We start from the raw sequence: 21,294 nt of genomic DNA, 5'->3' as shown, positions 1-21,294 counted from the left end.
TCATTGAATTCTAATCTCCCTTTGATACAGACCAACAGAAGAAAGACAGACACTTAATTTCGTCTAACGTAACGAGCTTTAATCTATGCGCTCTCCGAACTGCGCTGCTGGACACGTCGACGGTTCTCAATATTACCATAGCAAGTTCCAATACGTAGCCTCCAACGATTAATAATACATACAATATCCTCTTGTTCGGAATAATTAGCCAGTAACAGCACTGATTACATATGATAATAACCCAGTACACATAAGCATAAAATCCAAACGGGATTTTCCCAATAAGGAATCCTCGAATGCGTTGAAAATTCTGGTGAAGAAGAAATCTTGGTACTTAAAACGCACGCGTCCAGTGGACCATTCCATGGCTCTCGGTCGAGGAGTACATGAGCAACCAGGGACTCTCAACCGTGAATTATCGAATTTGAATTTTTTCGACCCAATTTCATCCGAGTCTCGGACAATCAATCAATTGGTAAACATCTTGAATATGTCAATAGTCCAAGAACATTATGGATACTGCAAGGATAGCTTTAAACGTGATATACTCCAAAGCCACCTTCTACGATATCACAAGAAGATATTAAATGTATAAGTTTAAGATTAAAAAGCAATAAGGCTGGTACTCACGGCATGTTTAGCGCGACGGTGTAGAAACACGTAGCAGCCCTCCGCGGCACAGTCACGGTCACAGTCATGTAGTCGTCCGTCCACGGCTACTAGCACCACTAACCAACCACTCATCACTGTCACCACGGCCTTTCCGGGGGGCGGAAATGCAAGTTAACGTCTAAACCCTGGACACATTGTCGCTAACAACAAGGCGGCCGTAACGAGAATGATTTTCCCTCAGCCGATTATCTGCTGGGAAATACGCGAGTAGACCATTCGCAGGTGACATACGAGATACAATATATACAGCGAAGACTCGCAGATTTAACACAGTAATGATCTAGAGAGATCAATCCGAACCGATCCCCCGATCCATGAGTCTTCCAGGTCCAGAAATACACTAAAAAGTCAGTATCTACAAAAGGAAATACGGGAGTGCGGAAGACTGAGACCGCGCACGCAAGTAACTTCGCCTCCACCGAGTCTCGATTAGGTTTCAATACAGGATTGACTGACTGTTCTCTTATTTTTTCTGGCCAATTAGAGATCCCGGATAGTTCAAATTGGTGGCTCACACTATTCCGCTTAACGGATCGACGGTACCGTAATGGCCAGCTCGTGATTTTGCTTCTGTAGTGCTTCGATGCAGTCGAGTTTCCTGACTGAGCGCCCGAAGCAAGCGGAGCCGTGCCCCGCGAGAGGACAGGCTTGCCAACCTTCCTCGTGATGAGGATCGAAATTCCCTACAACTTGAAGTACTAGGTTTTGAACCTCATATGGACATTCAAGACTTTACTGGACTTTGCTGCTATGGGATTTACCCTAACACTATCAGACATCAGGATTCTTGGTGAAATTCAAATTTTTTTTTTCCAGATTTCGATGATTCCTGGCCAACTCGACGACGCCTGCACCCTCAACGTTAAGCGCTTCAAATCGATCGCTCTGATGTCGCTTGAGGTAGCTTCAAGTTTCTCCTGAGAAGATATGAAATCCGTCCCAATTTGCTTATTGGGGAACAGGGTCACTTCTGCAATTGAATCACGACTTTAAGTTGATACTCTTCAAATGTTTTCTAAGGGTTACAAAGTGTTTTAGATTATTTTGAATTTAGGCGTTAGTCAGTTATTGGTAATGATGGATGATCGCGTGTATGAATATTTTTTGGATTTCAAGACATTTTTTCATTAATTATGTTAACATACGAAATTAATATTCTTCCACTCTTGATCCATTTTACAATGTTTACTTAACACGTGTCACGAGGGAGCACACGTGCTCATTGAATATTCAGGTCTTGGGGTTAAATGTTCATATCACATAAAATAGGGTCATACCGTGGAGAATACCTACTCTGTATGAATACATTAACATTACAGTTTAAAGTGCAGGATCTATACCTAATTTGGAAGTAAAGTAGAACATGGACACTAAATTAAATTTGTATCAAGGTAAAATTCCTTGCCACATCCTTATCTTGTATGGTAATTTATTCTAGATTCTTTTAACAAAATTATTATCACGACCATCGATAAGATAGATATACTTATCAGTACTTGGTCCCTCTTTACACCAATTGAGAATCACTGTTTTCCATCGAATGTGTTTGAACGCCTTGGTTATATGATCTGAAAAGGTGGTTAGTGGTTTTGGACATTTATAAAGACTATAACGTCCTCCAGAGCCTCTCAGGAAAACTAAATGCATATAAATATGCACATATGCACCAACTCAAGGAGTAGAAACTACAGCAGCTGCGGCGAACTGTTATTTAAACCATGGGCAAACGATAAAATTCCCTACTGCTTGCAATACCACACAACTAGGTAAGATCAGACGAGTAAAGAGACCCTGGTGCTGATAACCAGTAAAATAACCTCGTTTGAAACTATTTCTTTAACGCGGCAGTCTGTAATTTCATAGCGTATAGTTAAAAAATCATTTATCACAGTCTTGGCCGAAATTTATATGTATCCATATTCATTACTCCATTCATATTCTCAGTCGATTCAGTATAGAGTCCCCAATGAGAAAAACAAGAACTTCATTCATATCAAATTTGTTGAACAAACACCATTCCCAGATAAACAGTAACAAACCGTGTACAATTACACTAAGAAAAAAAAGAAAACCTTCATCATTACTGTAATTATACACACAAAAATAAGATGCTGATGATCACAGATATGTACTAGCAACCCTTACATGAGGATCAGCATATATCAATACAGTCAACTATGTTCCGTTAAGAAAGAGAGAAGAGCCCGTTCACCTTCTGCAGAGAAAGTAACCCAACCAATACAGAATCCCAATAAAAAGAATTCAATGTTCCGCCCAGATTTTCCACGATCACGATTATCTGCAGAAATATACAGAGAATGAGAGTCACTGCGAGACGTAGAGATGTTTCGACAATGTTGGCACCCTGCTCGTATCTGATTGGCCGAAGCAAAATGGCGGCTTCACCGATTGGCTATCCGCATCTATTCAGTTTAGTACCTGCAAGTGGGAAGACGTTCGACGTAGATCACTGGATAGTTGGAAAGGGAGTTTATAGTTCCAAAGCGTCTCTGTACTCCTCCGAGTGGTGGGTGATACGTGATCCTTTAGCCGTCAGGGTTATGCGTCGACCGCGCCGACTCGTAGACAACACGAATCCGCGTACCAGCGTTCCTAACCTGACGTTCGCGCGTCCTGCTGACACGATTCGACACGACGGAGTATCGGATCCAAGTTAAATATTTTACTGAGTTACTAAACCCGACGACGACGTTCCTGAGAACAAAAGGAAAGCGTCGCGACGTGGTGTGATTCTGTGTATTCACTTCGTTATTCCCAAAGGAAGAGAACGAGGAGAGAAATCGACTATGAGTAGCTGAGAGGACAGATCTTCCACGAGGTACAGCTTTAAATCTTTACTGACATGCGTGACATTTTATGTATTATCAATTTAAAGATTCAATCACAGTTTAAAAAAATATTCGCAATCGTTGCATATGTTTATTATTAAAATATTGATAATGATTTATTGTACTACAGACGTAAGCCGTGTAACCTCAATAGTAGCGGTACTGTTATTGCCATTGTAACCTGTAGCCACGTATGAGCTTAGAGTGAACGTACGGCAAGAATGAAACAGAATGAAATATCGTCTCGTGAAAGTGCTGCTTTACTCATTGCTGAATTGGCTTATTAGAATTCTTGCATGTTAGACGCTCCTTCTTCGGATCAGCGAGGTTAAACGGTGCCAGAGTGTCTGCCAACTGCCACGCACACGGTGGGACATGTTCTTAAACTTGAGAACAGTTAATAATTTTTCCTTTTTATACCTCTATCTCTATATGCCAGAGATACGTGGCAATTCTTTCTGAATGTAAGTACTGGCGCCAGACACACAGGAATTATTTTAATCTCCACTTATAGTCACGTTATCGTTTACGATTCGATGCATGCTATGAATTTTGTGTAGTTGCAGCTAATTCATATGTCTAAAACAATTTTTCTTTTCATATCTCAATACTTTTATTGTCAAATCACTCTACTCTTCTTCTATTCTGCCTTTTCTGGTTCTACTTTTTTTCCTATTATTATTTTACCTTATCAATTTCTCTTTTTCTGTCTACAGTAGAGAACATCTAAGATACCCATGTGATTTTCACCTGTACACAAGAACTAGCAGTCTCGCGTGCTTATAGGAAATCTCACGCAATATATATATATATATATATTAACAGATGTTAATATAACCAGTATATATACACGTAGCCATTTCATGTGGTAGGATACGCGCGTGCTCGGAAATGTCAGTGAACTCAACTCCAGCTGCTAAGCAAAGACCCCCCCCCACTGTCATTGGTACTGGATTCGATTATATCAAGGCTTTACGGAAATCTTTATAAATTCGCTAAACCGGAAGCAGCCAGTTCAATATAACCAGCCAGGTCATTTATATTTTTTTTATTGGACTGTCTACAATATAATATAGCGTATATATGTGGACATTGCACTGCTTCATCGTAATCTTATAAATAGTAATTGCAACAAGCAGAGAAAAGTTCTTTTATAAGTGCAATGATACATTTTTTAATTTGAAAATTTAAAATACCCGCCGATAGTCAGTTGAGTGTCTGCTGTAGCACGACTGTTGATGACGTCAACATCGTGGTTGTCACGCTCTCGTTATTCCTTTAACTTCTGTATTAGGAATGAAAGTCGTGCTAGATTTATTTATTATTTATTAAAAGTCGATTAGATCCTCCATAATTTATAAGAACGTATCAGCCAAATGATTAGTGGCTTTCATTACTATCATTATCATACCAAGTTTATTTAGTTCTTCACTGTAAATATTTCTGTTTTCTGATTACCATTTAAATTAGCTTTTCTGCGTATGGTCGGTGCATTGAATATTGACTCGTAACTGTGTATACATATGACGTTTTGAGTTATAGATATATATTTTTCTGTTTTTCTTTTTCCTCAAAACTAAACCTGCCTTCCAGACTTCTATTATGCTACTAATTCCTATACGACGTAACCAGCAAAGCGAATCTTAAGTAATCTAATCTTAATCCTTAGTAAATTTTATCAGTCTTTGGCTATTCAATTAATTTCTTCAATACGTTGTGGAACATCTTGACAATAAAGACCATATCTCATCTTTTTGTCGTGTTAAAAATTTTGTTACTCATGTCAGTTTCGTGCGATTAAAATATATCTTTTTTCCGTATCGATATCTTGATGTATCGATGTATTTTGATATTCGACATTTATTTATATCAACAGATCGATCCCTCAGGAATGATAATTGTCTTTTATTATATTTCGTGCGTGGTTCTCGAAATTATATAGACTTAGTTACCATCTTGTCCGCTAGATGTCACAACGTTCAGAGTCAAATGAATTTCTTCGATTCCACTCTCCTATCACCACGTCATGTTTTCAGAGTGTCTGTTCCAAAATTGTTCGTTATTTACCAGGGGGAAGGGAAAAGGAAAAAAGTTTCTTTAATTCTTTAAGAGAGATGTAATCTCTTTGAGGGAAATAATTTCTAATATAATTACGATCAAAGATTACGAAAAAAATCATCCTGTGCAGACTGTCATGGTGGATTAAACTCTTTTATTTGATTTTTAAGCTCAGGGCTTTGTATTTTTTTGGATCCTGGCTGTTTAAAAAATTTGTAACATGGCGATTCGTTATACATGGTTTTTTTTTATTTATATGGAAATTATTTTATTCCAAATTTTTGAGATTGGAAAAAAAGTTGTAATTAAAGTTCGTTGATGAGATATTTCCTAAGTTCTTTTTGCCTAGCAAAAATGAAAGCTGTCTTTATTCTCTCATCTGAGCAACTATGCATTTCTCAAGTGCACTTGACTTCCGGTCATGTGTAAAGGTGCTTCTGTGTAAGGCGCAGGTTTCTACATAATTCGTGTACACGAAGTCATAGTGCATTGTCTCTGTGAACACTTTGAATTGGTAATCCTTGATAGCATCGTAGTATAATTATGAATTCTCGCTGACCTTGTTCTGTGTGAATGTTATATATATAAAATATATATGTAGACGCCTGTAGTCGATTCCTGTCGAATTTTATTCAGCATTCATCTTTGTAAAGCCTCTTGTAATCATGTCCCTTAGAGGTTCTCAAATCGATTGTTTAGAGAAAAAAAATGTACAAAAGGCAAAAGAATATTTTTTAATTTTACAGGATACTTAAAAAAATATTGAAAGAAATTATTAAAGAAATTGAAATTGTTACAAAATATTTATGGTAAATGTGATTTCAATTAAGAATTCTATACTTAGTTATGAGCCGTAACAGCTCTGGTCACCAGAGTACACAGATTGTTATGCTATGTTAGCGTAGTTACTTTCCCATCGAAAGTTAAACCTCTTGACCTTCTTTAGCTTCACAGGGTCTTGAGCATCTAGAATTCCGTGCTGACTGGTGTTTGCCATTTTTTGTTTCAGAGATGAACGGCTCTCGGCTGGGCCGTGGCCGTGGTGGCCGACTGGCCGTCTACGGCGGTGGCGGTGTAGTTCTGCTACTCCTGGTGTTCCTATATCGTGCTGCCACCTCGGAGATGGCCAGACTTCGCGAATTGAATATGCAGTGTAGCAAACAGCAGGAGGCCCTGGCTGCTCAGCTTCACGGTTAGTATTCTTAAAACTGTGTAAGAAAGAAAGAATAATAAATAAGACCATCCAAATTCCTTTGGTAAGAATAGCAATGTTTTATTCATATACTTTATTTATTTTATTTTACTTTATTTTACAGTCATCTTCGAATACAAAGTTCAGTTGGAGAAGAGTCTGGCTGACGAGAAAAGCTCTAATCTAGCTATCAAACAGGAACTTCAGCATAGAGCTTCCAGGGAGAAAACATTGAGGGACAAGGACAGCATGGAAGCCCTTCAACGCTTCAATTCACTTCAGCAGACCTATAAGATGTTACAAACTGAAAAACAGGATCTTCAGGAAGAGTGTAGTAATAAGCGGAAGCAGGCTCTGGAGGATATTAACAAGTTGGAAAGTACGGTGAAGGATCTGAAAGGTCAGCTTCTTAATGCTCGTGAGGATAAGGTGAAGTCTCTGGAGCACTTGAAGAATAAACATTTGGAATTGGAGACTGAGAAGAGTCAGTTGGAAGAAAAGTATAGCGAACTAAAGAAGAGCACTGCTAATTCGGCCAGCGAGATGGAGCATCTCAAGAAGGAGGTATTCCAGTTGAAACGTGAACTCGTAGAAGCTCAGGTATATTTATTTGTATTTATTATTTCTTTATCAACTTATATTTAATCAAAATGACTATCGAAGTCGTACTCGTGAACGTTTTTTTACGAGAAGTCCAGCAAAATAGTTGATTGCTATCGTGAGATGAAATTTCTGTTGTCATGGTAATTCTCAGTATTGTCTATTTGTTACGATTTTTATAAATTATGGTGTTGCTTTTCAGAAATCCTGTAAATCCAGCGGCGTCTTGCCGAGCGCAGCGAGTATAAAGTCGTCCCAGCAGATGGAGCCACATCATCAGGAATCACATCACCTGGCTAAATTGGAAGCACAAAAAAATCATGAACCACCTGCTGGTCGGCAAGAGGTAAGTCGTCCAAGCAACGGGGGTGAAAATCCATCGCCAATTCAGGCGCCTCGCGACCATCAGCCAATCGCCGAGGGCGATCAGAACGTGATTGAGAGAAACGAGGATCCGAATGAACAAATGAGCGACGTAAGATTCGCACAGAATAAAAATGGCGATATCGTGCCCGTTGGTCCGAACGATCTTAAAGACCAACCAAATTTTCTCCCTCTTCCTTATGACTTTCAAGAGAAACACCATGAGAATCCTGATGGGAAACAAAGCAATCTTCTAGCTGTCGTTAAGCAAGTCGATGGCGTAGTAGTTAATCAGGATGAAACGCCGAAACAGGTGCTGCCACCTCCCAATTCTAATAACAATAATAACGTACTGCAAAATCCTAACGACAACAAGTCCTCTTCTTTGCCTTCGGTACAAGCAGCTAATCGACAAAATGATTTCATACCACCATTTGCACTTCAAGATCTTGCTGACAATCTTTGAGATTCAGAGGGGGAGAAGGGAAATGATAAGCCAGGAGGGGAGATGCTTTTGTGATAAAATATTTATAAATAATAATCAATCGCTAGATGGCTTTTATTTCTATAGATTATTTTGTCACTTTGGTTACTTTGCTTTTTTGGACACAAGGCCGAAGTCGGATTCTAACTCTGAGAAGTCAAATTTATTATTGATAGCATTTCCTGTTTTTTATCTTTATATCACCGACTTTGATTTATCTTTTTGTCCACTGTACTATTATATTTGTCAGTTCTCTGTTGTATTTGTCTCTCTAGTACTTTTATTTATGGGCTCAGGAAAGTAACATGTTGTTGATTGATACTCAAAACTTTCTTGGTGCAGGGACATTCTTTGCATTTATATAACTTATATTTTTCCTTTTTTATTCTGTATTATATGTAATTGAACTCACATTGGGACAGTATCACTCTTTATATGCTTTTGTGATCTTTTCTGTCTAATAAACGTAGAGCTGCATGTCTCAGTATTTACAAGAAACAATTTTATAATGCTTGTTATTTCAATGAAAGTATAACTTTACTTGTGTCGAAAGATCGACACAGTTGTTATGGAAATTAAACGACGGTTTTTGTTGTTTTAAATTAAACTTTCATCGAAATATCAAGTCAAGCTGTGGTCAACAGAAGATTTAGTTGTAGGACAGATGAATGTGGGGAAAAATTCTTCCTTCTGATATTTCAAAGTAAAACCACTGTCAGAACGTGTACGAAATTATAAAGTAATCCTGAAACAGTCCCAGTGCACGGTTCCTTCTTTGTAAATAAAATATTGGGACCAGTGTAGTCGATAAAGATAATAAATCTTCAATCTGCCGGTACTGTCGAAAGACGGCAGCGCGCTCTGTCGAGCAAAATCAGTATCAGTAGTAACGTATTGCATTTAGTCAAGTACACTTAGGGAATTGAATTATTATTCTTTTTAATCATAACCCACTGAAACACGTGAAAGCGTCTTATGCATTAGCCAAAAAAAAAATGAAAATAAAATTTGTATTGATAAAATTATTTAAAATTTTTACATTAAAAATTAATATAACCTGGTCAAATAATAACGTACAGACTCGTTTCGCAGTAGCAAACTTTCAAATTTATTATTCCCACTGTGCGAATTCGTAAGACGCAATCACATATTTCTTGCGTCTCTCAAGATAAATTTATTTGCCGCAATTTCTTTTATTCAATTTTTCGTTTACGTGGATTCTGAAAAATTCAATGTTGCGTCACGTGCCAGTAAATTTTTTTATAACGTTGCGCGAATTGAAATTGAAACTTAACGAGGGATATCTACAATGGGGATTAAGGTTGTCGTTAAAAAGGTCGGGACAAAAAATTGTAAATAAAATGTTGAAAATGCATTTAGATTCTTTACTAAATCTAATTATTATGTTCTGCAGCAATGATGTATGTATACATGACGAGCATGAGACGTGCAATATTATCCGTCCAGGCCACGAATCTCGATGTAGCCCATACGGTGTTATTTCACGGTACAATTGCTATAGTTAAAGGTGGGGAAAAAAAGTGGATAAAAAGGGCGAAAATAAAGAATTAAACAAATGAACGTTTCCGTCGACGTACGTGGTAAAGTCGCGAGCGTTTATTTTATTAGACTACATGTGACTATACGTATTTAAGGGCCGTACGTCGCCTTGAATGTGCCTGTACTCTCTGTGTTACTTAAAAAATTAATAAAACTGTTATTATTTTTACGCTTGCATTTTTTACTTGCACCCTCGTACCTGATTAACGAGTAAAAATGAGATAGAAAGGATGAAAGAAATAATTTTGCTTTTTTGTATTCTAGAGTATAAAATTTTCTCAATTTCACTCCTGTGAAATTTTCAAAAAAAAATCACAGAAGAAGATTCTCCTTGGGGAGTATTATTTAAAACAGCTTCTTTCTTTTTTTTTTCTTTTTCTTTCTGATCCATAGAATTCACAAGTTAATTGTACAGACGATTATCTTTGTTACTGCCATTCTCTTGGATTCTTGCATTTTTCTTTCTTCTCAAATAATTCACTGTTCACGCTCGAAAAAGCTCTCTTGCAAATTTGCGTTAATAACGATGCATGCTTTTATATTGTTTTCTTGTTTTTCTTGTGTTAATTTTTCTTACTGCAGTATATGGCGTTTAGTATACTGTATACTTGGTTTTGATAATTAATCTCTGACTATAGTGTCTTTCCGTTGACTTTAAGCTAAAGGAATATTCTGTTGTATTGAAATCTGTAATAAGAGAATGGGTTGATGGCAGTATTCGTTATTAATGTTTATAGAGAGAAAGTAGACCGGATGTGGCAATCAAAATAATTCACAATAGAAAATAAGTATTGACGTTCTTGATTCTAGAAGAGAGATAAAAATTTGTACTTGTCAATGAAAATTTACATTACAAGATTCTCATAAAATGTTTACAGAGTATAGCCAGCACTGTGGAAAAATCTGCTAGTCCAGGGAAATATGACAACACAACAAGAGCCACCAGCAGTTCAGCAGTCATTTCCGGTACCAAGTCTCTGCCAGCAAGATCAAATCGATTACCGGAAGGCGTACCACCTATACTCAGGATAAACGATCCCAAATTGGAAAATGAGGATGGTCTCGATGAAAAGAGAACAAGCAAGATCAGTAGCAACATCAAACAGCCAAACGAGGATACTGAAGTGAATCAGCATTCAAAAGCAAAGCCAGCCGAGGCTGGTAGCAAAGACAATAATAAGAACGACATAAATTTGGAATCATTGCAAAGAAATCCTGGGGAACCAATTGTCGAACGACCAGAAAATTGGGTATGGCCAAAGGTGAGACACGGCGTCCAAGAAGTTGGAGACGAGCCAAATCATCTTGACAAGATACCCGGGTAATTATGATTGGTAGATAATTGAAATAAATATATTTTTATTTATCACTATATCAATATATTTTTTTTATCAGATTCGAACCTGACGGAAATCCAGAAGCAGGTGATGCCGCTGATTATCAGTACGACGGTGGTGACTATGAGAAAGATGTACAGCAGAAAAATAATGATCTTGGGATCGAGGAAGGTGAAGACGAAGCTGAGGGTGTGTACTGTACTTGAGATTTTCTTTTATTATTTATATCCTAATTTTGTCTTTTTATCTCTGGGTCATTGTTATCTTAGAGGAAGACGATCGGGCTGATTACGACAATGATAATATGAAAGCTGGGAAGCATAAATGAGGAGAGTCTCCTTGACCAAGGTAAACTTCTGCTTAGATACTCTGATTCATATGGACTCTGGATGAAGGGTGACTCCACCAGTGAATGACCAGGTCCCAGTAAATTGAATTAAAATCGTATCTGTATATAGTGATTGTAACAGGGGTGTCCATTTAGTTAGAGGTATTGAACGAATTTTCATCCTCTTCACGTTTCAGGACTTTTTGTTATTGGCCGCTGAGATGCCTGTCTAGACACTAACAGATTACTGGTACTAAGAGTTCATTGCTCGGGATGGTCCCAGGACTTGAAGATGCATCAGGATGAAACAATCTGATTGGATCATTGCTGGAAGCAGAATGAAGCACTTTTGCATAATCGTTTTAAGTTTCACTTTCATCGACTGGTTAAATAGCTCTTTTCTATTCAGAGACCAATTTAATGATACGGATTTAATTACTGAGAGGTGCAATAACGATGGAAGGATCGAATATAATTTTTAATTGTACTAGTCCTTCATTTTTTTTAATTGTTAATGATCATTTTATCAACAAACAGGCCTTCAGATTATTGCGCAATCATATATTCAGCAATTCGAGATAATGTACCTATTTGGTGCTGATGACGAGCAGATGATTAGAGATAGTTTATATCCTTTGAGATAACACGATGAATAGACTGTATTTTTCTAGATATAAAATTCTCCCAAACCGTATGGATAGGTTCTTTAATTTTGTTAAAGTCGTACAAAACTTAAATGCACTTGTACCTTACGATGTACTGTCGTAGGCTTTATTTTTGATTTGTTTCGTGAGATCGTGATTTTGAAAGCTCGGACTAATTTTCGCATAAGCAATGTACTGGAAGTGATTGCAACTCTTTTGCTTAGATTTTTGTCACGTAGATAAATTATTTATCTAAGAAAATGTGTTATCGGCTCAAATGGCAAAAAAAACGGCTACGCCCCCTCAAATATCCCAGCATATTGCCAGCAAAACAGCATCGTGTGAAACGTGCTCTTATTGTGCAGGCAGTACGTTGGATTTTGACGTTTTCGAATATTATGGTGGGCTCTGTTAACGATTAAAGTTTAATGCGTTAAGAGAATTGGAAAAAAGAAAGCCAGACTTTGATATAAATATAGATTACACTTACATACGTGCAGATAATAATTGCAATTGTATATAACATTCTTTTCGTACTAAAATAAAGACAAAGACAATGCTATTACACTCATATTATATTATAACCTTTGTAATTCATCGAGTGAAGTTATGGTAGTTTTCCAGTGAACTTTTTTTTGTTTTTCCTCAACGTGCTTCTGGATGAACACAAGTGTTTTTCTATTTGCACAGAAATTTACTGATTCCCCAAATACGTCAACATTGTCATTCTACAAATGATATTAAATTTTGGAAAGTTCTTTATTTTCCACTATCATTCTTTAGGTTGACTATAATTCCTAGTAAGTCTACCAATGTTAATCTATGGTACAGAAGAGTCTAGACGGTGTGTTTCCCTCTTTCTCTCTCTTTCTCATCTCTTTCACTCTCTCTCTCTCTCTTCACTACTACCAAGATATATTTTACAACTGTTGCCACTTAAATAAATGTTATTCTACAATCTCGCGTGACACATGACCTTTACCAGTGATAGAATCATTTGAACTAATTAAGATTTGCTCTTATCTGTCAAGCTGGACTAATCTGAAAAAATTGAAATTTCCTACTGTTGGTTAAAAAAAATGTATAGATACCTTGATTCCGAATTTTGCTCTAATTTCCTTCTCTTATAGTTTACTAATTCGAAAAACAAAAAAGTTTCCAAATATCATTCAACTGATTAAATATCAGCTAATAATTGTGCTATAGTCAATTTTCGATACGTTCGAGAGTTTCGATGCTTCGAAACTTTCAGTATTTTCGTTTGCTCTGCATCTGCGTGATTCAGACTTGAGCATGTTACGTAACAGATTTGAGACACGAACGACGTGTGATAATATGTATATATCACATGCATGCGTATTCGTTTCTGAGAAACAATTTACATCAAGGCGAACACCAGAGCTGATATACATAAATACGAGGACTCATATGCGAACGTCTTGAGACAACAAATGTGTAAGCGGTTGATAAGCATGAACGATTTTTATATTTTTTCATAATAAATAGGACAAGCTATATTTTTTATTTAATGACAGACTCGATCGTTACTAAAATTCATATGGTTTGTTGTGTAAAATTATGACATCTTTGAAGGAACTCTCAGGAAAGAATTTGAGTGTGAAAGGAAAATTAAATTTTATTAAGATATACTTAATTTTTGGATTAATCTATTAAATGAGGAATATTATGTAAACAGTGAAAAGTCATGACGCTATTCTGTTCTAATAAGTCAATTAATCTGTAACCATTGAGCTTTTAATTTGCGCTAAATGTCGTGAACTTTCGTTCATAGGTTATCGTCATACAGACTTCATTCTCTGAATATTCTGTAGAACTCATGAGGATACGCCTGAACGATGTAAACAAGCTCTCAAAATCTCTGTCTATACCGGCAGTCCTATTTACCGATAGGGATAGGTACAAATGGGAAGAAAAGGTAAAAGTAAACCCGTGTTTAGCAACACAAAAATTCAACGTGCATTTACCATCGGCAGATACGTAAGTCCAGTAATTTATTATGTTATGGGAAAAAGTAAAAAAGACATTGGTCTATTCGTTCAGTGATTATCGTAGTGACTCTATGGATTTATATAAACACAAAACTTATTTACATCAATATATTTTCCTTGCTCTCGGTCCATTTTTATATATAAGAATACTTGAGATAAGAATAACGACGAAATTTATCTTTCTTCTAATTATGTATATGTACATACATGCACCATAAACGCATCATGTATAACACACAAGAACCCATTTCGAACGGAAGGACAAGCCGGAGTTGTTTTCCGTCGTGAAATTGTGTCAACGGTTGAATATAATTTATAATATAATATAATTCGAATTGTGGCTGTTAAAAACGAGTCTGATCTCATCGCGGATAAACGAAGGAAATTATACCTCGTTGCGAGTCTATTCAAGTGTCTTTGATTCAGCAAGTATATTGCTTCAGCAATTTGCACGTAAGCTAAGGTTAAAGCACGTATGAGTAGAATTACTGAAAAGTAAATTCTTAATGGTGTATTGTTAAGCAACGAGGAAAAGTGCCGAGGGATCCTTGAATTGTTTGGTTTATTTTTTTTGTGTTTCTCAGTAATATATTTATCATGAATAACAATGAAAGTCAGTAGTACAGTGTTGGAATGCTGAGTTGGATAAAATTCTAAGTTGACCTTAACGATTTGATTTCCTTTTTCTAGGTTATGACCGTCGCCGTTCCCGCGACCGTGACCGTTGCAGTTCAGTCGATACATTATTTTTATAGATCTATAAATTTCGATTATACTATCTGTGTACTCTCATGTCTGTCAATAATTGTGGCGTAATACGTATTTCACGTATTGTGATCAAGAGGTTATCTAATTCAATGGCGGGATAATTTTACGTTTTTAAATATTTAACGGTTGTTCGTATTACTTCTAGTCTGTGGATTTATTAAGAAAAATAATTTTACTGAGAACGTGAGGAAGTTTTCTTGACTGTAAGTTTTTAGTGTATAAAGGATATTTAATATGACGTATATCGTAATTACATATTTTAATTATTCAATGATAACATCTGTCCCGGGATATTGAAGCATACCACATGTTACATTCAAATTCGGGGAAACGCATATTATCGCATTTGGATATACATTTTTTTTCATCTATAACGTATTTACAAAACTTATACAAACGTTGAATACTGCCTGGAAAGTTCTAGAACGTTTTACGAAAATACTAAATCCGTTATCAATCCTTTCAGACTCAAAATCGTCATTCGCTACCTCAACACCAGTACTAGTAAATATGAAGAGGTTATGATCGACGCCTTATTATCGCACAGCTAATTCACACGGAAGACATTCGGAAAGCAGCATAGAAGTTCTAGAGGGAGTTACAATACCATACAGTTTTTTTTCCGAAAGAAAACACACAGAGTCCGTACCTGTTTATCAATATCTCCAAATGGTACAAATGAATTATCGATTTGCATCGGTTTCGTGAAATTTAATAAGTATCCTTTTTTTAACTCATAATTGACTCCCTTTCATATTCGCCAACCATACATCGTAAAATATTAAAATATGTTTTAGAAATATTGCTGAAACTTGTCAATGTGCTCGTTAAGATTCAGCAATGTTTCTAAAACCTATCTAAATGTTTTTGTTCAGTATGGGCATTGTATAATCTTCGAGTCATTTTGGACCTTTCGTTAATTTGCCAATGTCAAAGATCAAAAGAGAGTCTTCGGTTAAGACTTTCACAATGCTCCAAAGCAAATACAAGGATAGGAGTGGTTATCGGGATATTGACGGTTTGCTGACTATTTCGAACGGTATTTCTACGAATCGTTCAGTGAAGTCCAGAACTGCCTCGTGTGGTCTAATGAACACGGTGACTTGAGTGGTAGTGCGTTCTATGACGTAAGTCAAGTCAGTTCCCCCCACTATGCCTACTGAGATTGTTGATGACTCCTGGAGTTGGAGACCAAGGCGAAGTATCAAAGTCTCTGGCAATTTGCTCAATTCGAACAGTCTGCTACTCTCTGCGGGCAACGTAAGTCAGATTTATTTAATTCAAGCTTAAGGCATATTTTGTCATTCTGTATAAAGTGAATAAATATTATATTATATTGGTATTATTTTGATGAGAAATATTTTGTGCAATATAAAATTTGTTTCATTTTTTCTTTTCAACATTTAGACTAAACAAGATGAAGTTACTGATTGCCGCGATTTTTGCGGCGCTATGCGTCGCGACGTTCGCCGTCGATGTTCACGAGCACAACAAAGTAGTTTGCTATTGGAATTCTACATCCTTCGAAAGATCAGGTACGTGTTTATTATTTATTTGTACAGTTATTGATATTAGGTCGAAAACGTAAACGGAAATTATCGTTAATTTATTAATTTTACGGTCATTTCGAGGAAGAAGGATGATAAGTTTTCTTTGAATTTTGGATTCTCGAACTTTCTCTTTTTCTATTTTTCGTAAATTTGCCAACGAACTTCGTTTATCTTGGCAAATTTAACCAGTTGGAATATTTATTCAAACTACGTGATTTGGATTTACGAAATTTTTAATAATTCAAACTTGTCCAAAATCTAATATCGATACGATGCTCTTAACTCATGAGGAGTTGATAAATAATAATATTATGTCTGCATTGCCTTAAGGCCCAGGAAAGTTCCAAGTGGATGACCTTCGTCCAGCTTTGTCTCTCTGCACGCACCTGGTTTACGGATTCGCTGGAATTAATGCCGATACTCTCGAAGTTGTTCCGTTGAATCCAAATTTGGATACCGGTGCTGGTTATGCCTTCTACAGAATGGTTCCCCAGTTGAAGAGATCCTTCCCTGATCTTAAGGTGTACCTGAGCGTTGGTGGTAATGCTGATCCCTATGAGTCGACTCATAAGTATCTTCTAGTGGTAAGTGAATTTTGAATAATTGCCTAGAATGATAGAGTAGAAAAGAATTGAATAAATTTTTTTCATGTCAGACCGAGACGTCCGAGAACAGAAGGAAATTCATCAACTCCGTGGAAAAGATCTTCAATGATTACGAATTCGATGGAATCGACCTGGCTTGGCAATTCCCAACAGTCAAAGTAAAGAAGAATCGTGGAACCTTCAGTTCTCTCTGGCACGGAATTAAGAAGACCTTTGGTTATGGAAAGTTCAAGGACGACAAGGAGGTCGAGCACCGTGACGGATTCACCCTCCTTGTCCGTGACCTCAAAACAGCTCTAAGGCCTAAATTTAAGGACGTCACTGTTACTGTTCTACCTCACGTCAACGCCAGTAGTCAGTATTAAATTTTCACTATGAAAAATTTTTTTTTCAAACTATCATTATTTTAAACAAACCTTTTCGTTTCAGTCTACTACGACGCAAGGTTACTGGCTCCCAATATCGACACTGTCCATCTCTGGAGCTTCGATCAAAAGACGCCTGAACGCAATCCCAAGGAAGCCGATTACCCTGCACCCATCTACGAGAGTTACGGTCGCGTCCAAGAGGACAACATCAACAACCAAGTCAGGTAAAAAAAGAAGATTGATTTCCTCGATAAAAACAGTATCATAAAATCAATTTTGAGTATCATAACAATTTTTTGAAAATTCTTTCCACATCAGGTATTGGCTGGAACACGGTACTCCTGGCAGCAAAATCGTCGTAGGAGTTCCAACATTCGCGCGTACCTGGAAGCTCACGAGTGACAGTCAAATATCCGGTGTTCCTCCAATCACTACCGACGGCCCTGGCGCGGAAGGTCCGCACACTGGAATTCCAGGACTCCTCTCCTATGCCGAAGTCTGCTCCAGGTTGACCGAAAGTGCTGTTGGTCGTTTGAGACGCGTCAACGATCCTTCTAAAAAGTATGGTAGCTACGCCTATGAACCGTACAATTCTGACGCCGGCACCGATGGTATCTGGGTTGGATATGAGAGTCCTGACACGGCCGGTAACAAGGCTGCATATGCCAAAGCTAAGGGACTCGGTGGTGTCGCCATCGTCGATATTTCTCTGGACGATTTCCGTGGAATTTGCACTGGTGACAAATTCCCTATTGTCAGAGCAGCCAAATACAAGTTGTAAACTATGTTTTAACTGACAGACGGTCATTTTCCTTTTTTAACTTCTTTACTATTTGTTCTTCATTCCTTAGACATAATATATATATATGCATTTCGTCATGTCACTTTAATGACAGTTTAATGCCCAATTATATTGGCTTAATCATGTTATTAATTATAATTTTTAAAATCTTTTACATGAAAGAAACCCATATCGAATCAACAGCGTGATCAATAAATCTGCTACCAATCGATATATTTTTCATTTCTCTTCATCTCTGCCACCTTTATTCCCAAGTGACTCACCTCACTAGATTCTAAGTATCGATATTTTTTTTTTCTAAATCAAATGATTACCTACTCTTGTCAAACAGTCAATATTTATATTGTTGCTACAGAGGCAATTAGGAATGATTTACTCAGCGAGTGTTGTATTATTTTAGTCATTAAACCTTATTGATACTCTAATCCCGAAGAGTGTGAATAATTGTTTACAAAGTAGTCCATAAGTATCATTATTCTCCTTGTAATTTTAGATACTTTTTATACCGAATATCAATAACGATCGACAACACTATGATCAATGATCAAAATAATTAGGGAATCAAACACTACAGTGGAACCTTTCATTTTTTAACTAGCGGGACCGTGCTACCTCTCAAATTTTAACTTCCCCTTCAGTCCCCACTCTTGATTGCCCCATCTCTAAGCTCCGCCCATTTCGTATCTGCGCATGCGCCTTTCATTGCGCACAGATAGGTGTGCATGGAGAAACTCGCATAGCGGCCTTGATTGGTGGAAATCGCAGTGTAGTGGGAGAGCTGAGCTCGAGGGGAAATTAAAAATTGAGAGGTGCGTCGGGTTAAAAACTGAGATGCTTAAAATTTTAGAGATTTCAGTGTAATATGTTATAATGATAATTCAAGAAATAATTAAGACGATCTTGTAATATATTAGATAATATATTTCGTGCAGTCTATGATTCGAATAAACACATTTGCTCAGGTGTGTACCAAAGATTTTTAATGTAAATGGACTAGAACGATTATATCAAACGCTATAGATAGTGTATGGCACTCGTGACACTTCGGCCATTTTTTTTTCGCTTTTTCTTTTTCCATCCCGCTTTTTTGTCCAAGAAGACAACAGACTATTAATCGGCGCTTATAGTTACAGTTAATGGTGATGCTTGTTTACTTTCTTAAAACGTTACTACTTGAAACAAAGGAAGTCAGTAACAAAATTTTTCTCAAGAACGCGCCTAGATAACCCATTTTCTGCTTGTCGTCTATGCTTTCGGTGTACCTGACCAATTCTCGTTAGCCCGATTGTGATTCCAAACAATTAAAGTCTTTGATACCCACGCACATGGATTCCGTGTAAATGGTTACAATATTGCTAACAGTCGGGCAACAATAAGTTATATAGATTTTTCATATTTTTTATGCCGGTTTCCTTTTGCTGTTAATACTTAGAAAATACTGGGCGTGGTACTTGGAATTGCTTATAGCTAGAATCAATATAGGTCGCATCGACATTTGTTTTCAACAAGGGAAGGGCACTCGTATTATGTTATATATATGTATATATAATAAACATTACAACAATTCATTCAATTTTTATTTCTAAATATTTTTACCAGTGTTTTTCACCCACCCGCGTCAACCTCCCCCTTTGCGTTTGCTACACAGAATAAACGGATGTGACGAGTCACCAAACTACCGGAAGTCGACAAATAGTAAGTAACAAGGAAGAACGTAACAATCGGTGTCAAAAAAAAAAAAGATGATCTCGTCTGAAAGACTCGCGAAGGAAGGAATGGCACGGGCGTTGTGTTTCTTATTAATTTAAATTTATTTATATTATACCTTTTTCTTTCTTTCGTCAGGGTGGGGTGCTTCGTCGAACAATAACGATTAGGGTGGTTGAGTAAACGCGTGGAAATTCGGAAGGGAGAAAAGACGGAGGTATGCGGATCAAAATTTTTGTTCGCAGTCCGAGAAAGTCCATTATTCCAAAAATTTTTACCACGCACAAAAGTACCGTAGCGATTTTTGTACTTTACTGTCCCCCTGTCGTTGAGTGAGCATACTTTCCCTACTTTCGCATACAATCGTCATCGATCGTCATATTGGCAGATTCAAGGTAACATAATGAGTCGTGTTATAAAAGCTTGCATTTGACTGGGACGGTACCGCATTAGGCTCCAACAATCATTAAACGTGCATCAGTATGCTTAGTCTCTCTCTCTAGAATCATCATAAAAATAAAATAGTCACCTGATCACCGTAAGACGATATAATAAAAACATGACTAGAACGTAAAGTCGCAAAATATACAAGTTACAGCGACAGAGTCCAAAATACGACTGTATACGGCGCCACGAGCTTTCCCATACTGGACATAAAGATTGAGCCGCACTCTATAGATATTATAACGCATAGGATAAATCTCTATAATATAAAAAATTGCTCAACGCTATAAAAACAACAACAGACAAAGATGGAGAATAGAGACGATAGACTATAGAGGAATATTGCTAACAAACGTTCTACATGATAGAACAGCGCTTAACGTTATATCTATCTTGGTCCACATTGTTTATGCTGAATACCTTCAGCAACCTTTCGGTGTCTTTGAAAGAGTGTTTGTTCCTCTTGCTCTGAGGTAAAGTCAACTCGAGCATCTCCTCGAGCCGAAGTCGCATGGGCCAGGCCGTTTCCGTACCGTTGAAATGATTATAGGCACACTCGTTAGGCTGCTGGGAATAATTATTCATAAATTTCGGTTGATTGTGAGAGAACGAATCGTGAACTCGAACGGGTCGCGCGAGACTGGAGCGTTTCTTTGCTGGTGTCTGAGGAAGATTCCTGAGGCCACGTCCCCCGGGGTCGTTGCTGTAGCTGGTGTTGCTGCTGACGTCCCCGTTATTGCCGTAACGGGAATCAGAGATGCGCAATGGGGTCTTCAGCGTAATAGGATTGTTACTACTGGCTATGAGATATTTGGCGTTGATCTCCATGACGCGACAATTGTTGTTGACCACGTGGCGACACTGTTCGCCGCATTGAAGACAGTCGTAATACTTTTCCACGGTGCGACGACTTGACGAGAGCCTGTTACGGAAGTTACTGTAGCGCTGATGCGA

General features: G+C 37.4%; 5 protein-coding genes across 11 annotated transcripts in view; 3 read left to right on the top strand and 2 right to left on the bottom strand.

The window, feature by feature from the left end:
• Nucleotides 1-1,298, bottom strand: part of LOC107270087 — a 44,899-nt gene extending 43,601 nt beyond the window's left edge. For all 4 annotated transcript variants that reach the window (XM_015744761.2, XM_015744763.2, XM_015744762.2 and 1 more), the window contains exon 1: nucleotides 631-1,298. The gene's annotated coding sequence lies outside the window, so the exon portion shown is untranslated. The remainder of the gene's footprint in view (nucleotides 1-630) is intronic.
• Nucleotides 1,299-3,100: 1,802 nt separating this feature from the next.
• On the top strand, nucleotides 3,101-12,652 carry LOC107270106 (Golgi integral membrane protein 4). Of its 2 annotated transcripts, none has more exons than XM_025087451.1 (8): nucleotides 3,101-3,511; nucleotides 6,589-6,771; nucleotides 6,896-7,371; nucleotides 7,574-7,846; nucleotides 10,657-11,099; nucleotides 11,174-11,304; nucleotides 11,385-11,463; nucleotides 11,641-12,652. In XM_025087451.1, the coding sequence occupies exons 2-7, from the start codon at nucleotides 6,591-6,593 to the stop codon at nucleotides 11,441-11,443; spliced, it is 1,563 nt and encodes a 520-aa protein (XP_024943219.1). In that variant the 5' UTR covers nucleotides 3,101-3,511; nucleotides 6,589-6,590; the 3' UTR covers nucleotides 11,444-11,463; nucleotides 11,641-12,652. The 2 variants fall into 2 exon arrangements, with proteins under 2 accessions (XP_024943219.1, XP_015600284.1); XM_015744798.2 differs by having other exon boundaries at nucleotides 3,102-3,511; nucleotides 7,574-7,717.
• A 900-nt stretch (nucleotides 12,653-13,552) lies between these two features.
• LOC112494681 lies at nucleotides 13,553-15,872 on the top strand. Of its 3 annotated transcripts, none has more exons than XM_025087454.1 (3): nucleotides 13,553-13,648; nucleotides 13,880-14,085; nucleotides 15,740-15,872. In XM_025087454.1, exons 1-3 carry the CDS (start codon nucleotides 13,616-13,618, stop codon nucleotides 15,753-15,755), a joined length of 255 nt encoding a protein of 84 aa, XP_024943222.1. In that variant the 5' UTR covers nucleotides 13,553-13,615; the 3' UTR covers nucleotides 15,756-15,872. The 3 variants fall into 3 exon arrangements, with proteins under 3 accessions (XP_024943222.1, XP_024943223.1, XP_024943221.1); XM_025087455.1 differs by lacking the exon at nucleotides 15,740-15,872 and adding an exon at nucleotides 14,787-15,025; XM_025087453.1 differs by lacking the exon at nucleotides 15,740-15,872 and adding an exon at nucleotides 14,787-15,025 and having other exon boundaries at nucleotides 13,567-13,648; nucleotides 13,880-14,023.
• A 94-nt stretch (nucleotides 15,873-15,966) lies between these two features.
• LOC107270050 (chitinase-like protein EN03) lies at nucleotides 15,967-18,400 on the top strand. Its single transcript, XM_015744681.2, has 6 exons — nucleotides 15,967-16,124; nucleotides 16,272-16,399; nucleotides 16,745-16,998; nucleotides 17,070-17,373; nucleotides 17,449-17,611; nucleotides 17,706-18,400. The coding sequence occupies exons 1-6, from the start codon at nucleotides 16,036-16,038 to the stop codon at nucleotides 18,166-18,168; spliced, it is 1,401 nt and encodes a 466-aa protein (XP_015600167.1). The 5' UTR covers nucleotides 15,967-16,035; the 3' UTR covers nucleotides 18,169-18,400.
• Nucleotides 18,401-19,089: 689 nt separating this feature from the next.
• On the bottom strand, nucleotides 19,090-21,206 carry LOC107270051. The gene has a single exon (XM_015744682.2). The coding sequence runs from the start codon at nucleotides 21,166-21,168 to the stop codon at nucleotides 20,698-20,700; it is 471 nt and encodes a 156-aa protein (XP_015600168.1). The 5' UTR covers nucleotides 21,169-21,206; the 3' UTR covers nucleotides 19,090-20,697.
• Nucleotides 21,207-21,294: the final 88 nt, after the last annotated feature.

Source organism: Cephus cinctus, unplaced genomic scaffold, assembly GCF_000341935.2.
Source record: "Cephus cinctus unplaced genomic scaffold, Ccin1 Ccin1_scaffold0696, whole genome shotgun sequence".
Lineage (NCBI taxonomy): Eukaryota > Metazoa > Arthropoda > Insecta > Hymenoptera > Cephidae > Cephus > Cephus cinctus.
This window is presented reverse-complemented; position numbering and strand designations above follow the sequence as displayed.

Coding starts and splice junctions, on each gene's coding strand:
- LOC107270051 (XM_015744682.2), bottom strand. CDS start 21,168: ATGGAGATCAACGCCAAATATCTCATAGCCAGTAGTAACAATCCTATT.
- LOC107270050 (XM_015744681.2), top strand. CDS start 16,036: ATGACTCCTGGAGTTGGAGACCAAGGCGAAGTATCAAAGTCTCTGGCA. Junction 16,999..17,069: donor CTCATAAGTATCTTCTAGTG/GTAAGTGAATTT, acceptor TTTTCATGTCAG/ACCGAGACGTCCGAGAACAG. Junction 17,612..17,705: donor AACATCAACAACCAAGTCAG/GTAAAAAAAGAA, acceptor TTTCCACATCAG/GTATTGGCTGGAACACGGTA.
- LOC107270106 (XM_025087451.1), top strand. CDS start 6,591: ATGAACGGCTCTCGGCTGGGCCGTGGCCGTGGTGGCCGACTGGCCGTC. Junction 11,100..11,173: donor CATCTTGACAAGATACCCGG/GTAATTATGATT, acceptor TTTTTTTATCAG/ATTCGAACCTGACGGAAATC. Junction 11,305..11,384: donor AGGTGAAGACGAAGCTGAGG/GTGTGTACTGTA, acceptor TTGTTATCTTAG/AGGAAGACGATCGGGCTGAT.
- LOC112494681 (XM_025087453.1), top strand. CDS start 13,616: ATGACAGACTCGATCGTTACTAAAATTCATATG. Junction 13,649..13,879: donor TCGTTACTAAAATTCATATG/GTTTGTTGTGTA, acceptor TTTCGTTCATAG/GTTATCGTCATACAGACTTC. Junction 14,024..14,786: donor GGTACAAATGGGAAGAAAAG/GTAAAAGTAAAC, acceptor TCCTTTTTCTAG/GTTATGACCGTCGCCGTTCC.